Source organism: Eptesicus fuscus, chromosome 14 (genome assembly GCF_027574615.1).
Source record: "Eptesicus fuscus isolate TK198812 chromosome 14, DD_ASM_mEF_20220401, whole genome shotgun sequence".
In the NCBI taxonomy this organism is placed as follows: Eukaryota; Metazoa; Chordata; class Mammalia; order Chiroptera; family Vespertilionidae; genus Eptesicus; species Eptesicus fuscus.
The window spans coordinates 53,763,968-53,783,521 of record NC_072486.1 but is presented as its reverse complement, the minus strand read 5'-3'; the positions used below and the strand labels follow the sequence as shown (position 1 = coordinate 53,783,521).

General features: G+C 42.4%; 1 protein-coding gene across 1 annotated transcript in view; it reads right to left on the bottom strand.

The window, feature by feature from the left end:
* The window catches only part of KDM7A (lysine demethylase 7A), a 100,364-nt gene that overhangs the window by 53,793 nt on the left and 27,017 nt on the right, over nucleotides 1–19,554 (bottom strand). The window contains exon 2 of the mRNA XM_054725991.1: nucleotides 4,712–4,797. Coding sequence (XP_054581966.1) covers nucleotides 4,712–4,797 — 86 coding nt within the window. The remainder of the gene's footprint in view (nucleotides 1–4,711; nucleotides 4,798–19,554) is intronic.

Here is a 19,554-nt window from a genome sequence, read left to right as displayed (position 1 = left end):
ATCCAAATCATTCTCTCAGAATAGGGCCTTTGATCCCACATTGTAAATCTATTTTTAATAGCACAGCTCCCTTCTCTTTTATGTCAAGATTTATTCCCCTAATAAGCATGGTTATACCAACACAAAAAAGAGCAGGTGACTGCATCACAATTAAAGAAAGACAAGTGGAATCACAGAATAAATGGCTTTATGGTTACTTCTAATGCCTAGCTCCAGCAGGCTGTAATCTTGAATACTCACAGCAGTCAAAATCAGGAGACTTGGGGGCGGGGCGGGGGGGGAGGGGTACTGGGGGAATAAGGACACATATGAAACACCTTAATCAATAAAATTTTTTTAAAAATCAGGAGACTAGAATTTGACTCCTAGTTTGGCCATAACTATTCTGCCACCTTGGGCAAGTAATTGAGCACATTTGTCTCCAGTGTCCTCAGTATGGAAAGGAAGGGGATGAGTGCTGTGTTTCCATCTGTGTTGAGGAACCCTTAATAAAGGGGAAGAGGCTGAGAGAGGAGCTCTGGACCCGATTCCTCTTTCCACCAGGGTGGCACCACCTACCTATCTTTTGTGTGGTATTAATACAAGATTTCAGTTATATATATTTAAAGTTTAAAAAGCACTCTTAAACTTTGTATTGATGTCTGCAATTTAGTTAGAATGCATAAAAAATAAGATGATAGTGAGATAGTTACATGGACAGAAATGTGGTAAAGCAAATAACATAAAATGTTAATAGTAGAATCTATATAATGGATTTAGAGGTACTCACTGTAAAATTCTTTCAACTTTTCCTGTATGTTTGAACATTCTCATAACAAAATGTTGGGTGGGGGACAAACTGTGAGTCTAAGTTACTTCACACCTTCACTGTACAATAATCATCCTATATAATAAAGAGGCAATATGCAAATTGACCCTCACGCCCTCACAAGATGGCTGCCTACAACCAGGCCGGCAGCGGGGTTAGTGAGGGACGACCAAACAACTGAACAGCAGGCTGCGTGGGGCGACCAGGACAGTGGGAGGGGGACAGTTGGGGGCAACCAGGCCAGCAGCGGGGGGAAGTTGGGGGTGACCAGGCTGGCACGCAGAGTCAGTGAGGGTCGATCAGGCCAGCAGGGGGGGCAGGGGCAGTTAGGGGCGACCAGGCAGGCAGGCAGGTGAGCAATTAGGAGCCAGCGGTCCAGGACTGTGAGAGGGATGTCCAACTACCAGCAGTCGGACATCCCCCAAAGGGTCCCGGATTGGAGAGGATACAGGCTGGGCTGGGGGGACACCCCCCCGTACACGAATTTTGTGCACCAGGCCTCTAGTAATAATATAATATAGTAGGTCCTCAGGTTACATCAGAGATCCGTTCCTAAGGCTCGATGTAATGTGATTTTCGCCATAAGTCGGAACCCACCTACATAAGCACCTACATCACTCACATGGAGCACATACACAGCAGTAATGAAGTAAAACAGTAAAAAAAATTTAAAAGAAAGATAACAATTCCTGACCTTTACTTGTGGTAAATAAATAATAAAAAACATAAAGCACATATGTACATATATCGAAATGACGGTTTTGTTTTGTTTTTTTTTTATAAATAAATGGGAGATGGCAACATAACCATGAAACGACGTACATTGAGTCTGACGTAACCCGAGGACTGCCTGTAATACTGATTCCTCATATGGATAAAAAGTCACACTAAACAATCAATAGGAATGGACTTATTCATATCTAAGAATCTAAAACAAGATTCCCAAGAAATTTATGGCAGTCAGACCTTCAATATAGAAGACAGTAAATTCCTTTTTTTTTTAATCTCATGAGAAAAATTGAGAATCATAAAACAACCTTCCTAGAAAATCCAATTAATGTATCTTTTGTGTCTTATTTTTTCTCATTTAAACTCACTTCTAAAATTCAAAAGTATTTAAATTCCGGGCTTTTTTCCTTACATATATGTATATATAGATAGACACCCCCATTTTACTTTCAACTAGGATCATAATTCTGCTTACCTTTCTTATTATACCATGACCATTTTCTCCTTATTAAATAGTCAAAAGCAATTTAAAATGGTTTAGAATTATTTTAAGATATAGATGTAGATGCATCATATTATAATCATTTTTTAAATTCTTATGCACTTTGTCCATCCTGAATCTTTCTTCAAACAAAGTTGGGATTGATATTCATATACATAAATGTTTCCCTCATTAATTCCTTGGGATAAATTCCTAAAAATGCGAGAAGAAATACTCAAAATTTTAAAGATACTAGCTACAAATTGCAAAATTAACTGCCTTCAGAAAAGTGGCAGGTGACTCACATTCTTACCAATGTATATACATAGCCTGTTTCAAAGCCCTGGGTCAATCGTTATTGGAAAGAAAAGGAAAGGCTGCTCATTTGGTAAGTAACTGTGATATTACATTGTTTTAATGTTCATTTTTGCAGAACATATTAGAATTAGAACAGATTGGGATTGGATAGCAATGGGTTTGAACTCTAGCTCTGCCAAATAGCTACATAAAAGAGCTATAAGATCACTTTTCTCACATCACGCTGTTATAAATATCAAAGGAGATAACATAGGTCAAGTACTTACTTAGCATAGTGCCTGGCACCCAATAAGGTGTCGATTACTAAGGTTTCCTTTTTAATGTTCAGACTTGGAGGATGTTAACAGAAGGATACGACTATCCTGTGGGGTCAACACATTTGACACACAAAATCAGCCACTCTAAGAGCTAACTGAATCTCTTAAAGGAAGGAGGTCAATGAAGAAATATTTCAGTAGTGTTCATGGGGAAAAGAGAAAATTTTGAGTTTGGATTGCATGTGCCCGGAGAGCACTGAGAATATATGTTTAGGTGTTAGGCTGTTTATTGATATCTGTCCTCCAATAGAGTTCTTAATTCCCATAAGAGGTAAAGTCTAAATTCACCATGTTAAGTGGGTATCATACTGTCTAGATGGTATCTATAATAACAAGGATTCCTGGGGAACTCCAAAAGGAACAGGAAACCTGGAGGGCAAGCAAGAAAGGCTTCATAGTAGAGGGAAAGGGACCAAGTGGATTATCCAAGTTGGGTGTGGAGGATAAAGGGTAGGGAAAACAAGCCTTAAATCAAAATGTAAGAGATTACTAAATCTTGGTCATTTTCCCTTGGGTACTCAGAGTTGGACTTCTGCCCAGAAGATAGCCAGTGCCTGATCTGTTATTCAAGGATAAGAAGCACTGAAGGGCCAGGTAATATAGTCTCTCTGATGCATCATTATTCAAAATGCAGGTCATGATCCATTATGGATTGTGAAATCAATTTAGTGAGCATGACAAGCTTTTTAAAAAATTAAATCGTATAGGAAAAAAAATAGGGTACATCACATGCACATTACTCTGCCTCATAGTAACCGACTTAATATTTCATAAAAATTAAATTTAAATTATTTAATTTTGAGATTATATGCTTAAATTCTAAACTAAAACTGTTAGCAATTTTAGTTCTATTTTTCTTTTTCAAATAACAAAACAGTATTATTTACTTCCTTCAAGAATCACTCAGTCAATAATTATATCAAGTGATATAGTACATGTACTTCAATGCTACATAAAATAAAAACCTTTAAAAAATATTTATGAGCCTTAACCGGTTTGGCTCAGTGGATAGAGCGTCAGCCTGCAGACTCAAGGGTCCCAGGTTCAAGTCCGGTCAAGGGCATGTACCATGGTTGCAGGCACATACCCCGTAGGGAGTGTGCAGGAGGCAGCTGATCAATGTTTCTCTCTCATTGATGTTTCTAATTCTCTATTCCTCTCCCTTCCTCTCTGTAAAAAACCAATAAAATATATTTTAAAAATTTATGAAATTAGCCAATTAGACATGTAACAATTCTATCAACCTGCTAACCTCAAATTTTATGTGTAGTAACAACAAAATAGATATTTTGCATTTTACAAGGAAATATTTTAATGCATTAATATAGTTTAAGTTTCTAAATCCCTTACAAAGAAATTTGATAAATAACATTTCTAACAAAACATATGAGCAGTCAGTTGCTAGTAAATCTCTTGAAAAATTACTTGACCATGACCTCAGAACAAAATTTCTTTTCTTTTCTTTTTTCTTTTCTTTTCTAAGGAAGGGAAAAAATTCTGCATTCAAACTAAAGAGGTTGTATATACTGGTTACCTATAGCTGACCCAAGTGTTTATCAAGGCAAATTGAGTAAAAGGTTCCTTTCTGTAATAAAATGACTAAGTCTAAAGTTTTTCCCTTTAGTTTAATGGACATAAGAACCCTAGTTTGCAGTGTAAATTTTAAAGGAAAAAGTAGTAAGAACATATTTCAAAGCCTTTAAAATCTCTACTATCACATTTGTACAATAATAATATTTCAATCTATTCCTCTGAAGCATTTGTAAAAAGCTAAGAATAAATATCATCGTCTCTGTCTGCTGGTTCCCTCCCGAGGATGCGGGAGCTTCCCTGCCTGTGCTCTGCCAGCTCAGGAAGAAGAGTATCAGCAGAGACTTGGTCTGGACCCTCTGTCTTCTTCTGGATGGAACTGTTGGGGACTGGTTTCAAGCAGATAGGATGGCTGGGGCAGGACTCCAAGTCATACTCAACATGATGACCAAATTTGGGAAATAGAAGTAATATCAGGTACACATTAAGTACTGAACTCCAACTTTTATTTGAGCTTCTAGTACTTACTCAAGGAGGATCCATGTAGAACTGCACAGTTGGGACAGTGATACAAGTCAATGTCAACAGCATGATGTTCTTCTACTCCAACACAGCTAAGAAAAATAAAGCCAATAAGTAAGTAAGTTTAAAATCTTTACTTAACTGTATTTAGACTGGTTGGAATTTACCTGAGGAATGTACACCAACTCACCAATAAATTTTGTAGAATACATGCAAGGATAAATTTTATTCTCTCCCCTACACACTTGCTAAATAATTGTGGGGAGATTATATCCAAATACATGGGAAGTGAGTTACTATTAGAAGTAGTAGAGACATTAAAAGTAATGCAATTATAAGCCATAAGACCCTCAACCATTATGTAAATGCCAACTGTTATGATATTTAATGTTTGTGCACTCCCCCCCCCCCCCGAAGTACACCAGCAGAAACTGTAACCCTCCAGTGCAGCTGTATTTATTTGGAGATAAAGCCTCTAAGGCAGTGGTCGGCAAACTCATTAGTCAACAGAGCCAAATATCAACAGTACAACGACTGAAATCTCTTTTGAGAGCCAAACTTTTTAAACTTAAACTTCTTCTAACGCCACTTCTTCAAAATAGACGCACCCAGGCCGTGGTATTTTGTGGAAGAGCCACACTCAAGGGGCCAAAGAGCCGCATGTGGCTCGAAAGCCGCGGTTTGCCGACCATGGCTCTAAGGGAAGTAATTACTGTTAAATGAGGGCATAGGGTGGGGCCTTGATCCCATAGGATCAGTGTTCTTATGAGAGACACCAAAGAGCTTGCATTCTCTCTGCATGCACATAGAGAAAAGCCATGAGCACTTAGCAAAAAGGTAGCTGTCTGCAAGCCAGGAAGAGAGCCCTTCTCAGAAACCAAACTGGTGGACCTTGATCTGGAACACTCAGCCTCCAGACGGTGAGAAAATAAACTTCTGTTACTTAGGCCTTCTAGTCTTAAGGTATTTTGCTATGGCAACCCGAGACAACTAAGATACAAACTAACTTTAAAATGTGACTGTCATCAGCTAGAATTGGTTAGTAAATTTGGGTGACATCACTGACATGGTAAGAGTACTGAGTCCTAACAGTTCTGCTTTAGGTCTCAGAGCCCAATCAGTTCAATTAGTTTGAGGCCCTGTACTTGGAATACTCTATCCAATGGCATATATAACAGTGGCACTTAAATAAAGTTCAAGGGACTGAAAAAACTATATTAGTGACATTTTGAAAACAGGAGTAATTTATTAAAGAAAGACCCCAGCAGTTTTGCTACAACCCAAGTAATTTATTAGGGTAAAATTTTATAAGTGTTGGTATTCCCAAAAAGTTATAGAACAAAAACACAACCACAACTTGTACTTGAAAAAGAAACAAAGCAGAACTAACAAAATTGAGGAAGTATTTGCAGACAACCCAAAACAGAGTTCACTTCCAGCTAACCCACAGTAAAGGAAATACAAAAGGATGTACTTCTTGCAGAAGGAAAATGACCACAAAGAGATCTGGGATGCAAGGGAAAAGAAAAGTAATACATATGTGGGTATATTGATATGAACACTAACTACATGAAACAAAATAATGTCATGTGAGACTTAAAAATATATAAAGGACTAAAGCACATGACAACAGCAACATCTGAGTCAGGAGAGGACAAATGGAGTCACAGGATCCTAAGATATTTGTACTAGCAGGAGAGGAAAGATGATGATTAACAGACATCAATAATAAGTTGAAGATGCCTATCATAATTCCTCGGGAGACAACTAAAGCAACAGAAACGGAGAGTATAACTTCTAAACTAGTCACAGGAAAAAAAAGGAATAAAAAATTAATTCAAAAAAAGGAGGGAAAAAAACAGAAAAACCAAAACAAAGTGGAGGTAGACATTTAAAAATATAATTAATTACATTATATGCAAATGGACTAAATGCTTCAGTTAAAAGACATTATCCAGCCCTGGCCAGTGGTTCTCAGTGGTTAGAGCACCAAAGGGTCATGTGTTCAATTACTGGTCAAGGGCACGTACCTGCGTTACAGATTTGATCGGGGGCTCATGCAGGAGGCAACCAATCAATCAATGTGTCTCTCTCACATCTCTCTCTCTCTGTCTCTCTCTCTCCCCTCCCCTTCCCTCCATCCCTCTCTCTTTTTCTAAAAATCAATGGAAAAAAATATCCTGGGGTGAGGATTAAAACAACAAAAAAAGACATTATCCAGATGACTTAATATAATTCACCATTTATAAGAGAGATGCATAAAACAAGGATACAGAAAGATTAAAAGTTAAAGGATGGGCAAATAAATACCATGAAACGTGTAATCAAAAGACAGTATAGCTATATTAATATTAAGCCACATAAAATCTAAAGGAAAAAATATGAGATCAACATGTTCACTGGTAACAATTTCAATTCACCAGGAGGATATACTAGGAACTATAGTGGGAGATGTTGACAACTCTCTCAGTATCCAATAGAACAAACAGGCAAAACAAAATCTATGAAATATACAAGTTTGAATTATCATTATTAAAAAACATTACCTATGTTGGGGAAAATTGGACACATACATGCTAAAAGAAATGAAACTAGACCACCAACTTACATCATAAACAAGAATAAACTCAAAATGAATTAAAGACTTAAATGTAAGTCATGCCCGAATGGCATGGCTCAGAGTTTGAGCATTGACCTATGAACCAGGAGGTCATGATTCGATTCCCGGTCAGGGCACATACCCAGGTTGCAGGCTCGATCCCCAGTGGGGTACATGTAGGAGGCAACTGATCAATGATTCTCTCTCATCACTGATGTTTCTGTCTCTCTCTTCCTCTCCCTTCCTCTCTAAAATCAATAAGAATATATATTTTTAAATGACCTAATGGACATTTATAGACTATTATACCCACCATGCATTTGGACCTCCCCACCCCACACCATATACCAAAAAGAACTAAAATAGATCATATCTTTATATAATAAAACCCTAATATGCAAATCGACCAAACGGTGGAATGACCGGTTGCTATGATGCGCACTGTCCACCAGGGGGCAGATGCTCAACACTGGAGCTGCCCCCTGGTGGTCAGTGCACTCCCACAGGGGAAGCGCCGCTCAGCCAGAAGCTGGGCTTACAGCTGGTGAGCAGCAGGAGCCTCTCCCGCCTCTGTGACAGCACTAAGGACCCCTCGAGGGATGTCCTACGCCAGCAGGCGGACATCCCTCAAGGGGTTCCAGACTGCGAGAGGGTGCAGGGACCCCCCACCCCCATGCATAAATGTTGTGCACCGGGCCTCTAGTATCCTATATAAAAGGCTAATATGCAAATAGACCAAACGGCGGAACAACTGAACAACCGCTTGCTATGACGTGCGCTGACCACCAGGGGGTGCGTGAGGAACATGGCGGGCGTCAGCGGCAGGCAGCAGAGCACGGAACATGGCAAGCATTGGCCATGGTGAGATGGTGGAGCAGGTGAGCGGGGGTGCCAGACCAAGGTGGGGCACCAGTCACTGTCATCAGGGCAAACCTCTGGTGGTTACTGAAAATTCTTTGCTCCTGCACACCAAGTCCCACCCGGTGCTCGCACCTACTGCCAGCACTGGCTCCATTCGCACCCGCTGCTGGTGCCCGGCGCCAGTCCCAATCACTCGGCACCGTCAGCGGGTGCAAACGGTGGCTGCTGGCCCCGATCGCCCCCCAGGGCTTCTTCACCTCCCCCTGCTCCTGAGGGGGCGATCTGGACCAGCAGCCGCCTCTCACACCCACAGCCGGCAATGGCTCTGCTCGCACCCACTGCTGGCACTGAAACCGCCGCTCGCACCTCCTGGCAGCACCGGACCTGCTCGCACTCGCTGCCAGCACCTGGCGCCAGTCCCTATCACTCAGCGCTGTCAGTGGGTGCAAGTGGCTGCTGGCCCTGATCACCCCTGAGGGCTTCTCCACCTCCCCCTGCTCCTGAGGGGCAATCGAGGCAGCAGCTGCTGCTCACACCCACTGACAGCGCTGGCCCCACTCACACCCACTGCTGGCACCAGCCCCAATTGCTCCGCACCGTCAGTGGGTGCAAGCAGGGCTGGTGCGGTCAGCGCATGGGAGTGGCGGGAGCGGGCTGCTGGCAGACAGGGGACCGGGTATGCAGCGGGAGGGGCTGGGGGGGGCGCGGAAGATGGACCGAGACCCGCCCCTGTGCCCACCGCAGCCTCGTGGCCCACAGTTCCTTTCAAGATGGACGAATTCATGCACTGGGCCCCTAGGCTAAATATCTATATATATAAAAGCCAAGCGACTGGATCATCAGAAAGACTGGAACGACCAGAACAACCAGTCACTATGACGCACACTTCAGTGGCCAATCGGCCCCCCAAATCTCCCATGGCCCCTCTCCCCGGCCTCCTCCGCCCCCAATTGCCCCCCCCCCCGAGTATTTAGGGTGTGGGGGGGGGTGGTGAAGACCTTAGAAACTGGAGAGTCCCCTGAGGTCTGTGAGAAGGAATTCCACAGTGAAACTATTTCTGCACAGTTGAGTGTTTTCCAGGGATGTTCAACCATGGGGTGCAGGCCCAGAGTAGGCGGGGTCCAGCCACAGTGGGGTCTTGTAGGCAAAGACTAGAAAGGAATTTGAGGATATTAACAAGGGAGTTAATCTATAATAATAAAAGGGTAATATGCTAATTAGACTGGACATCCTTCCGGACAAAGCCAGAGTTGCGAGGGAAGCCCGGTCCCCAGTGCCTGCCAGCGGCCGGAGGGAAGCCCGGGTCCCGGGTGCCTGCTAGCAGCCAGAGGGAAACATGGATCCCGGGTACCAGAGGGAAGCCAGTGATGGCAGCAGGGGAAAGGAAGGCCTACTCTTGCATGAATTTCATGCATTGGGCCTCTAGTATAAGCCATGATATCTAAGCTGGGACATGAAGACAGAAGAAGGTAGTGAGAAGATGGTGAGATAGTCTGAGGGTCTCAATGTGTCCCTAGCACTGACTCAGTAGAAGGCCTTGAGCAAGTGAGCAGTAAGCAGAGATTATGCTCAAAGGTAGAATATTCAGAATTTTAAATTTCTGAAGTAGTAGAGTTTATAACCTTGGTAAGGTACAAATGTAGTATCAGCAGGTGGCTAAGATTGGACAAAGAAAAAATTCACTGAAGATAAGTGAAAAGATATGTGAGGGTATCTCTACATTCAATGACATGAGTTCAAAACCAAACTCCAGATTTTGAAAGTGAGGTTCATTTGGACAACCCTTTTTGGGAACCCTCTCGCATGCTGAGAACTTTGTTACTTTCACTGTAATAATCTTCCCTTCGCTGAGAGAGAGAGAGAGAGAGAGAGAGAGAGAGAGAGAGAGAGAGAGAGAGAGAGAGATTGCTTCATTTGGTGCTATACTCAGACCAGAACTGAAACTCAAGGCCACAGATGTCAATTTGACCCTTCTAGACACCATGGTTTGTCTTGTTAATATCTCGACTATGACCACATTCCTCATTCTTAAAAAGTGATGCCTGCACCAAAAGAATTAGTGAGAAAAAACTGTTAGATGTGTCTTGGAAAACCTAAATCAGCACATATTATAAACTCATTCATGAGTATCTAAGATTTATAAATAAGGGTGACTGCCACAAGACTTATGGAAGAAAGAGAACATATGGACATTCCAGTTAATTAAGGACACTTTGGGCAAAACTTAGCTAATAGTCCTCAAAGATCCATGGTTCCTCTCTCCAGCTTCTAAGTTCTTCACCCCCATATTCACCCTACATACTCTATACTAAAATGTCAGAGCTATCTTCAGGTTTTGACCAATTCTAATCAACTAGCAAAACATTTACAGCTTACATTCATCAAAAATTTCAGAACTTGATAGTGATTTTAATAAATCAGTAAGTCTGAAAAGCAATCCTTTAAATTAACCATTTTTTAAAAATCAAATTATCAGTCTCATTAAAAAATCAAATCAATCATAAAATTTAAATGTTCCTAAACCAAGAAGGTTATTTCAGATCTTTGAAGGGCACTAAAAGGAGCTGTATATACATTTCAGTTTCTCTCTCAGAGGACGCGATGACTTCCCCCGATCCTGACCCCCAATAAAAGAATTTTAGAATCACTAGAGCTTTAAGAGAAGAACAAAAGCAGTAGAACACATAAAGGCATAACTCTGAAAGCAAATTTTGTAAGAATCATTTTCAAAATGATTCTTTCGTTTCTCCTACCATTTATTTCTCTTATGAAACTATCCTTCATATTCAAAGCACCCCCTTTCTCCTAACAGCAAAATGTTCAATGTTTATTAGACGTGTGTGTGTGTGTGTGTGTGTGTGTGTGTGTGTGTTTTGTATAGAGGGCAGGGTTTCCTACAGGGTTGCCAATCTGACCTTTGCTGAACAGCTTCCATCAATAGCCTCAATTCCATTCGGTACTAGAAAAGTGACAACTTTAGCACTTTCTATTGTCTTAATCTTCTGAAATTCTTGCTTAGCTGCCATTTTTTTGACACTTGATAAGAACACAATTGAATTAATGACTAACCAGAATACCCTATGATCTGCCAAATATTCTCTTTTTCCCTCTCAGATAATGCTCCCATTTATATTCTCTACTCTTGGTGTTAGAAGAGTGGGTAGCCAAATTCTTTAAGATCTTACTGTCGGTGGACTCCACTGGATATCCCTCTTGCTTCAAATGCTCTCCCCATTCGTCATCAACCATTCTTGTCAACTCAAATTCCTCCTCCGGGGTAAAACTACACTGGCTCACCCCACAGAAAGCCCTTCAACATTTTATTGATGCCCATTTCCATTCATTTATGCCTAATCTTGAGCTATTTTATATACCATATTTCTGGAATTGAGCTCAAGATCTCTCTCAGTACCAAGTACAGTGCCCCTCAACACGATGACCCCGGTAAATTTCTGTTGATTAACAGTGCTGAAAACTTATCTGACTACAGGTATGCTGCGGTAAAGGTAGAAACGACGTTTTAAAAAAGTCTATTCAGCTTGAATTTTGTAAGAATTTGAAATAGGAATTAAAGGCAACAGCTGGTAAAAAGAGAAAGGTCTTTCAACATATAAATTAGATATTTTTCATCTTTCCTTAGAAGGCTGTAGTAATAGAATTCATTCATTTTAAATTCTGTTTTAGTACAGTTTTCACCTATGTATCAAAAGTTCACCTTCTTGCGCAAAGCACCAAACTACTTGATTTCCTACTAATGAAAAGACTGAGACACTGTGCGACCTCCGAAGGCCCACACTAACATCATCAACTGGGGTGGGGAGTGGCCTTTGAGGTGAATTAACTCCAGGAATATAGACAGCTGACAACCTGCTGTTCATATATCCTATCAGTGATCTCTGGCTTCAGTTAAAGTCTAGGGATAGCTATAAGCCAGACAAGGCCTACCCAGCATTGTTTCAGATAAACAAGTGTCCGTTGGCTTCAGTGGGATGTGTATATTTTGGAACTAGAAAGGCTTGGTTTGATTTCTAGCTCCACTAGTTTTGACTTTGAACAAATTTCTTAATCTCCCTGAGCAGGACTTCCCCTAGGGTTAACTAGGGCAAGAAATGTAAATATATAAAGCACAGGGGTTGGCAAAGTAAATACATTAAATAATAAATGGCAGCCATTACTATTATTATGTTTCTATTACGAATCAGTCACAGGTCCTATAGTTCTGAGCTTATTACCTGTAAGATAATAAGAGATCTGAGCTTCAGCAGGAAACTTGGCTTTATAATTAAGCTTAATATTTTTTCTTCTATGAGAATAAAAAATTTTATGTTTTTCAGAGAACACTTAAGTAGATACTCAAATGGCCATTCTTTAAGGAGAAAAAAAGGGAATTTTTCCATTTTTAATTAATTTTTGATGTTTGAGTTCCCTGGAGTCAGTCTGCCTATGCACACTCCATCCCCAGTAGGGGGCGTGCAGGAGGCAGCCGATCAATTATTCTCATCATTGATGTTTCTATCGCTCCCTCTCTGAAATAAAAACGTATCATATTTTTTAAAAAAGAAATTTAAGCTAATCCACATAAAATGCTTAGTATGAAACTGTACAACAACAGTTTTGCTAAAGACCTTATTTTCCCCACCAGTGTTGGCTGAATAGGTTGACATTCCTACTAAAAGTACTAGGATGCCAGTAGGCATTTTCACCTTTAAATAACATGTTATGTAGTGTTTTAACTCTGAGATACTTTATTACCAGAGAGTAGTTAAAGTAAAAATTTATAATTTGCATATATTAAATATTTTCTTTTTTTTTTTAATTGATTTTTTACAGAGAGGAAGGGAGAGGGATAGAGAGTTAGAAACATCGATGAGAGAGAAACATCGATCAGCTGCCTCCTGCACACCCCCTACTGGGGATGTGCCCGCAACCAAGGTACATGCCCTTGACCGGAATCGAACCTGGGACCCTTCAGTCCGAAGGCCGACCCTCTATCCACTGAGCCAAACCGGTTAGGGCCATATATTACATATTTTCAATGAAAATCAAACTAATGACTTACGATTAAGTCTGTGGTTCAGGAAGTACTCAACTTCTGTTATTTTCTTGCTGACATATAAAACTGTTTTCATAAAATTAAATGCTTTTCTTTATAAGTTGAGTATAGCAGAGTTCAATTTTGGAGAAGATTTTATATTTGATACATTAAAGCTATTTATTGCTATATTATGTGCTTAACTATATTTAACAAGGGTTTTGAGTGAAGTACAGACACTGAATCAAATTTCTTCAATTCATAATAATTTTAGAAAATTAGACATTTTTCCCGACTCCAACAGCTGACTCAAGCTTCCAACTGTCCCAGGGCTTCCTGAGCTATTTCCAACCAGCTGGCTATGAACATTTATGCTAATAAGGGTGAAGGAGGAATAAAATAAAACAAGGACTTGAACAAAGAACACGAGAGTAAAATAAGGAGGAACTGAAGATTCAATAATAGGAATGCTCACTGGTACAAAATGCACCCCTTTTAAAAAAGCTGGAAATTCTGCTGACAAGCTTCTAATTAAATTTGCTCCAAGATGAACCTGTGAAATATAGACGTCAAATATACACTGAGTGGCCAGATTATTACGACCACCCCATCAGTACTTCATTGGGCCATCTTCTGCCTTCAATACTGCAGCGATTCTTCTTGGCATTGACTCCACGAGATGTTGAAAGGTGATGCGAGGAATCGGACACCATGCCTGATGAATAGCACTGTCCAGTTCTGTGAGATTTGATGGTTGTGGAACCAGCTGCCTGATGGCTCTTTTAACTTCGTCCCACAAATGCTCAATTGGATTGCGATCTGGTGATTGTGGGGGCCACCTAAGCAAGGTAAAGTCTCCCTCATGTTCTTGAAACCACTCCTGCACAACACGAGCACCATGGCATGGCGCATTGTCTTGTTGGAAGAAGCCATCTCCATTGGGATACGCCATCAACATGATAGGATGAACTTGATCAGCAACGATACTTAGGTATGTTGTGCTATTCAGACATCATTCCACACGAATTAAAGGGCCCAAATCATGCCAGGAAAACATGCCCCAAACCATAACACTGCCCCCACCAGCTTGAAGGGTTAGACTCATGCATGTGGGGTGCATGCTTTCATGCTGTTTCCGCGAAATTCTCACTCTGCTATCTGCATGATGCAACTGGAAACGTGATTCATCGGACCACATGACTTTTTTCCAATGCTCGACTGTCCAATCCTTGTGTTCCTGTGCGAACTGGAGACGTTTTATCTTGGTAACTGCAGACAGCAAAGGTGTTGGAACAGGCCTTCGGCTTCCATATCCCATATGATGCAGTGTACGGCTAATTTGCCTACAAACATCTGGTGGTCATAATAATCTGGCCACTCAGTGTAATTTACATGCTGATTGCTACATTATACTGTTTGCTTCTTGAGTGCAGAAAACATGCTTGTTCTGCTTGTCACTGTCTATCTGACACTTAAGTACACAGAATAGGCGATGTAAAAGGTAAATGGATTAAACAATTTATGATTAAGCAAAAACTGTTCTCTTGAAGGTAATAATTTCTACTAAAATGTTCTAAGAAAGAAAAGGTATTTGAAATTTCTGAAATATGCATAAAGCTAAACATATGTGCTTTTCACCATCCTGTGGTCATTCCACCTCTCAAACTAATACTCTTCTTATTCCTCTTTAGCAATTTACTATCTGTCTGTCCAGCCATCTAAGGCGTCTGTCTATGGAAACTAAAGGAAGCTATAATGCAAACAGTGCCCAGTGAATGTGCCATTTCATGGAAATAGACTAAACTTCTACTTATAACCAATAAAAGAGCAAATAAATGCCACCCCAAATGAATATTATGTGAGAATTTAAGAACTTTGAAAATCATCTTGGAGGAGAAAAAGCTTGCCATAATAATAAAGGATAAACAGTAGCAATTTCATAAAGGTTTGCTTGGCACTATTCTTAATAAAGGAAGGATTTTTTAAAAGTATGTTATGATAAATTCTACCTAATAACTGTATAAGAAAGAAGAAACATTATGCAAAAATTTGTTCTAAAAAACCCTAGAAATCCATGTATCTAGAAATCCATGAAATGCTTTGCTGAGACCAGTTCTTTGCTGTGAAATGCAAGACTTAAAGAAATTAACATTTCAAGAAAACTTTCTCTAAACTCCTTTTAACACTCAGTCTACCTGTGGCTCCCAAACCTGGCAGTGATTAGAATCCCCTGCGAAGCTCTTACAAGCTGTTAGAAGCAGCCTTTCAAAAAAAATGAGGCATCTCTGTAGGAAGAGATAGAAAGATCTCCAAAATATGCTGTAAAGAAACAAAAGCCAGGTGCAGAACTGTTTATATAATATGCCCCACACCTCCAACCAACCACACTCACGTGTGGTTTTTTATATTTTTTTATTGATTTCAGGGAGGAAGAGAGAGATAGAAACATCATGATGAGAGAGAATAATTGACTGACTACCTCCTGCACGCATCCTGACCAGGGTTACAGATCAAGCCTGCAACCGAGGGACATACCCTTGACTGGAATTGAACCCGGGACCCTTCAGTCCGAGGGCCGAAGCTCTATCCACTGAGCCAAACCATCTAGGGCCACACAAACATTTTTAAACGCATAGTATATGTCTGGAACAATGTGAAAAATATGGTAAAAGTGGTTGCCCCTGGGAAAGAAAACTGAATGGATACAGAATAGAGAGAAATAACTGCTTTCACCATATAACCTTCTAGCACATCTTTTGTACTAGGCATTGCTTATTTAAAAAGAAAGAAAAACACGTTCTTGAACCCCACATTAGATCTACAGGGGAAGTTAATGGGTGGGGCTCGGTGCTCTTTATTTTTAATAAGTCCCCCAAGGTGATTTTTTTTGCAGCCAGCTCAGCAGAAAAGGGGCATTTAAACAACGATTACTCTAAAATCCTAGCAGAGAGACTGGCACAGCACCTATTCATGGTAGCTTCTATGAAAACTTGATTACTCCAATTAGAGTTTAAGTTCCTTAAAGACATCGGTGATATTTAATAATTCAGAATTTTCTATTCCCCACAGATCTAAAGCTGATTACATAGTAGATGCTGTATGGACATATTTACTGATTGACACAAAGCAGGAATTGTAAGCTCAGTGGGAAGGCATTATTAGTTTGGGTTACTATCCAGGAGTCTGTTTAAATATGAATTTTGCAAATATAAAGTGGTAGAAAATAAATGTGAGGGGAAAACATAACTGATAAATTTTTCTTCCACAATCTTATTTTGACATGTCCATACAGCCGAAACCGGTTTGGCTCAGTGGATTGAGCGTCGGCCTGCGGACTCAAGGGTCCCAGGTTCGATTCCAGTCAAGGGCATGTACCTTGGGTGCGGGCACATCCCCAGTAGGGGGTGTGCAAGAGGCAGCTGATCGATGTTTCTCTCTCATCGATGTTTCTAACTCTCTATCCCTCTCCCTTCCTCTCTGTAAAAAATCAATAAAATATATTTTTTAAAAAAAAAGAAAGAAATGTCCATACATTTTGTCAATGCAAAACAAGATAGTACTACTTTTTTTTAATCCTCACCAGATGATATGTTTTAACTGATTTTAGAGAGAGGGAGAAGGGAGACAGAGAGAGAGAGAGAAAAAAAAAAACACACCGATGTTATGAGAGAAACATCGACTGGTTGCCTCCCATATGCACCCCCACCAGGGATCAAATATGCAACCTAGGATGTATCCTGACCAGGAATCAAGCTGTCAACCTTTTGGTGCACGATGATGCTCCAACCAACTGAGCCACACCAGCCAGGGCAAATGCAATATTCTTGACCACTTAGGTTCAGTCACTGGTATAATTCTACTGTACAGAAAGGGTCCCTGTTCATTACAGATTTATATATTACTAGAGGCCTGGTGCATGAAAATTCATGCACTGGACGGGGAGTCCCTCAGCCCAGCCTGCCCCCTCTCACAGTCCAGGAGCCCTCAGGGGCAGGAGGCGACCCGGCGATCAGGGGAAGGCGACACCCCCATCACACCTCTGCTGCCACCACTGCCAGCAGTGCAAGCCTCGGCTGGCCCTGGTTATCTAAGCCTCGGGTGGCTCTGGGCAGGTGGGCAGCTGACATCCGAGGCTTGCCTATGCCTTGAGCCGGCCTTGGGTGGCTAGGGGGCTGAGGGGACTGGGGGGACTCCTGAGGCAGGCGCGCGGAGCTGCTGGACCCACCCGGGGTCAGGCCTGGCCATGCCGCGCGCCCGCTGCCCCCGCGGGGCTGAGGGAACTGGGTGCCACCATCTTGTGGCTGTGGGCGCTACCATTTTTGAGGGTGTGACAGTCAATTAGCATATTCCCTCTTTGTTGGCTATGGGCACCACCATCTTTGTGAGGGCATGCCAGTTAATTTGTATATTCCCTCTTTATTAGATAGGATGCCTATTTATTTTATTTCCCTTTCATGTAGTCCCTAAGTGTCCCTATTTTAACTGGATTTTCCAAATAGGGTATCTATTACAAGAACACATAGATTAAATAGATTATAAACAGAAATGACTAGATTTTAAAAGATGAACCAATAGCCATCAGACTTGTTTCAACCCAGTTGACAATTTTACTTCTCATCCTGAGTATGGGAAGGAAAGCTATATTTTCTAGGGTCAATTGATACCTACAGAAGATTTAATATATTCAGGGCTAAGAGATCACACCCTGGGATAAAAGATAACAGTAAATCATAACTGTTGTATTGAGGACACATAGTGATGAGTCAGCTACAAAGGACAAGAGTCAACTCAAGCAGACCTGGTTCCCTAATAACCTTTCTCTGCTTTGTAAGTAGTCTTCAGTGCTGGCATCTAAGGGAAGAGACCTCATGCCAAGCTAAGCCAAGAGAAAGGATTCACATTAGAGAACTTTCTGTTGGGACAGAAACTAATGTAACCTCCTTAGCAGGTTTCTTCATTCTTGATGAAGGATGAGTTAGACTAGGGGTTTGGACCACAGAAACCTTGGCATAATCAACACTAATAAAAGAGAAATATGTAAATTGACCATCACTTTGTGATACCCACCAGCCAATCAGGAGTAAGTATGCAAATCAGCGAGACAAAGATGGCGGCAGCCACGGAGCCAGCCAGAGCAGGCAGGAGGCTTGGGTCACCCCTGGCAACAGAGGAAGCCAAGCTTCCCGCCCGCCCTGGCCGGCCGCAGAAGGAGGGGCCTGTGGGGGGCGGCCACGGAGCTGGCCTGAGTGCAGGAGGCTTGGGTCGCCCGGCCGGCCGCCGAGGGAGGGGCCTGCAAATGGCCCTCTGCCCCTCACCGAGGCTGGCCACACCATCATCGGAGTGAGGGTCCCCGCTGGGGGGCGTGGCCAGCCTGCAAACAGCCATCAGCCCCTCCCCCAGGCTGGACCCCCCCCCACCCTGAAGGGGGTGTGGCCAGACTGAAAACAGCCCTCAGCCCCTCACCCAGGCTGGCCACACACCTCCAGCGGGAACCCTGACCCCATGGGGCGTGGCCAGCCTGCAAACCACCACAGGCCCCTTGCCCAGGCTGCCCTGCCCCCCAAGGGAACCCCCACCCTGATCCGGGACACCCTTCAGGGCAAACCAACCAGCCCCCACCCGTGCACCAGGCTTCTATCTTTACTAATAAAAGGGTAATATGCTAATTAGACTGGGAGACCTTCCAGGACACCTTCCGGACGTTCTTCTGGACAAAGCCATGGTGGCAGGGCCGAGGTAGAGGCGGTTAGGGGCCAAGAGAGGAGGGCAGTTGTGGGTGATCAGGCCGTTGGGGGGAGGGGGCCAATATAAGAATATAGGGGTGAACAGGCTGGCGGGGGGGCAGTTGGAGGCGAGCAGGCCATCAGTGGGGGTCAGTTGGGGGCGATCAAGCCAGCGGGAGGGCAGTTGGGGGTGATCAGGCCGGCAGGGGGGCAGTTGGGAGTGAGCAGGCCAGCGGGGAGGGCAGGTGGGGGCGAGCAGGCCAGCAGGGGGGGCAGTTGGGGGTGAGCAGGCTGGCAGGCAGAGTGGTTAGGGGCGATCAGGCAGGCAGGCAAGTGAGCGGTTAGGAGCCAGTGGTCCCAGATTGCGAGAGGGATGTCCGACTGCCGGTTTAGGCCTGTGGGATCGGGCCTAAACCGGCAGTCGGAAATCCCTTGAGGGGTCCCAGATTAGAGAGGGTGCGGGCCAGGCTAAGGGATAGTGCCCCCCCCCCCCCGCACGAATTTCGTGCACCAGGCCACTAGTCCATAATAAATATCCCTACATGAAATTGTACAGATTACCAAGAAGGTCTCAAAGAACTTCAATACAATTACAAATCAGTATTCATGGGTAGTACTGAGTTGCCCAGAAAAG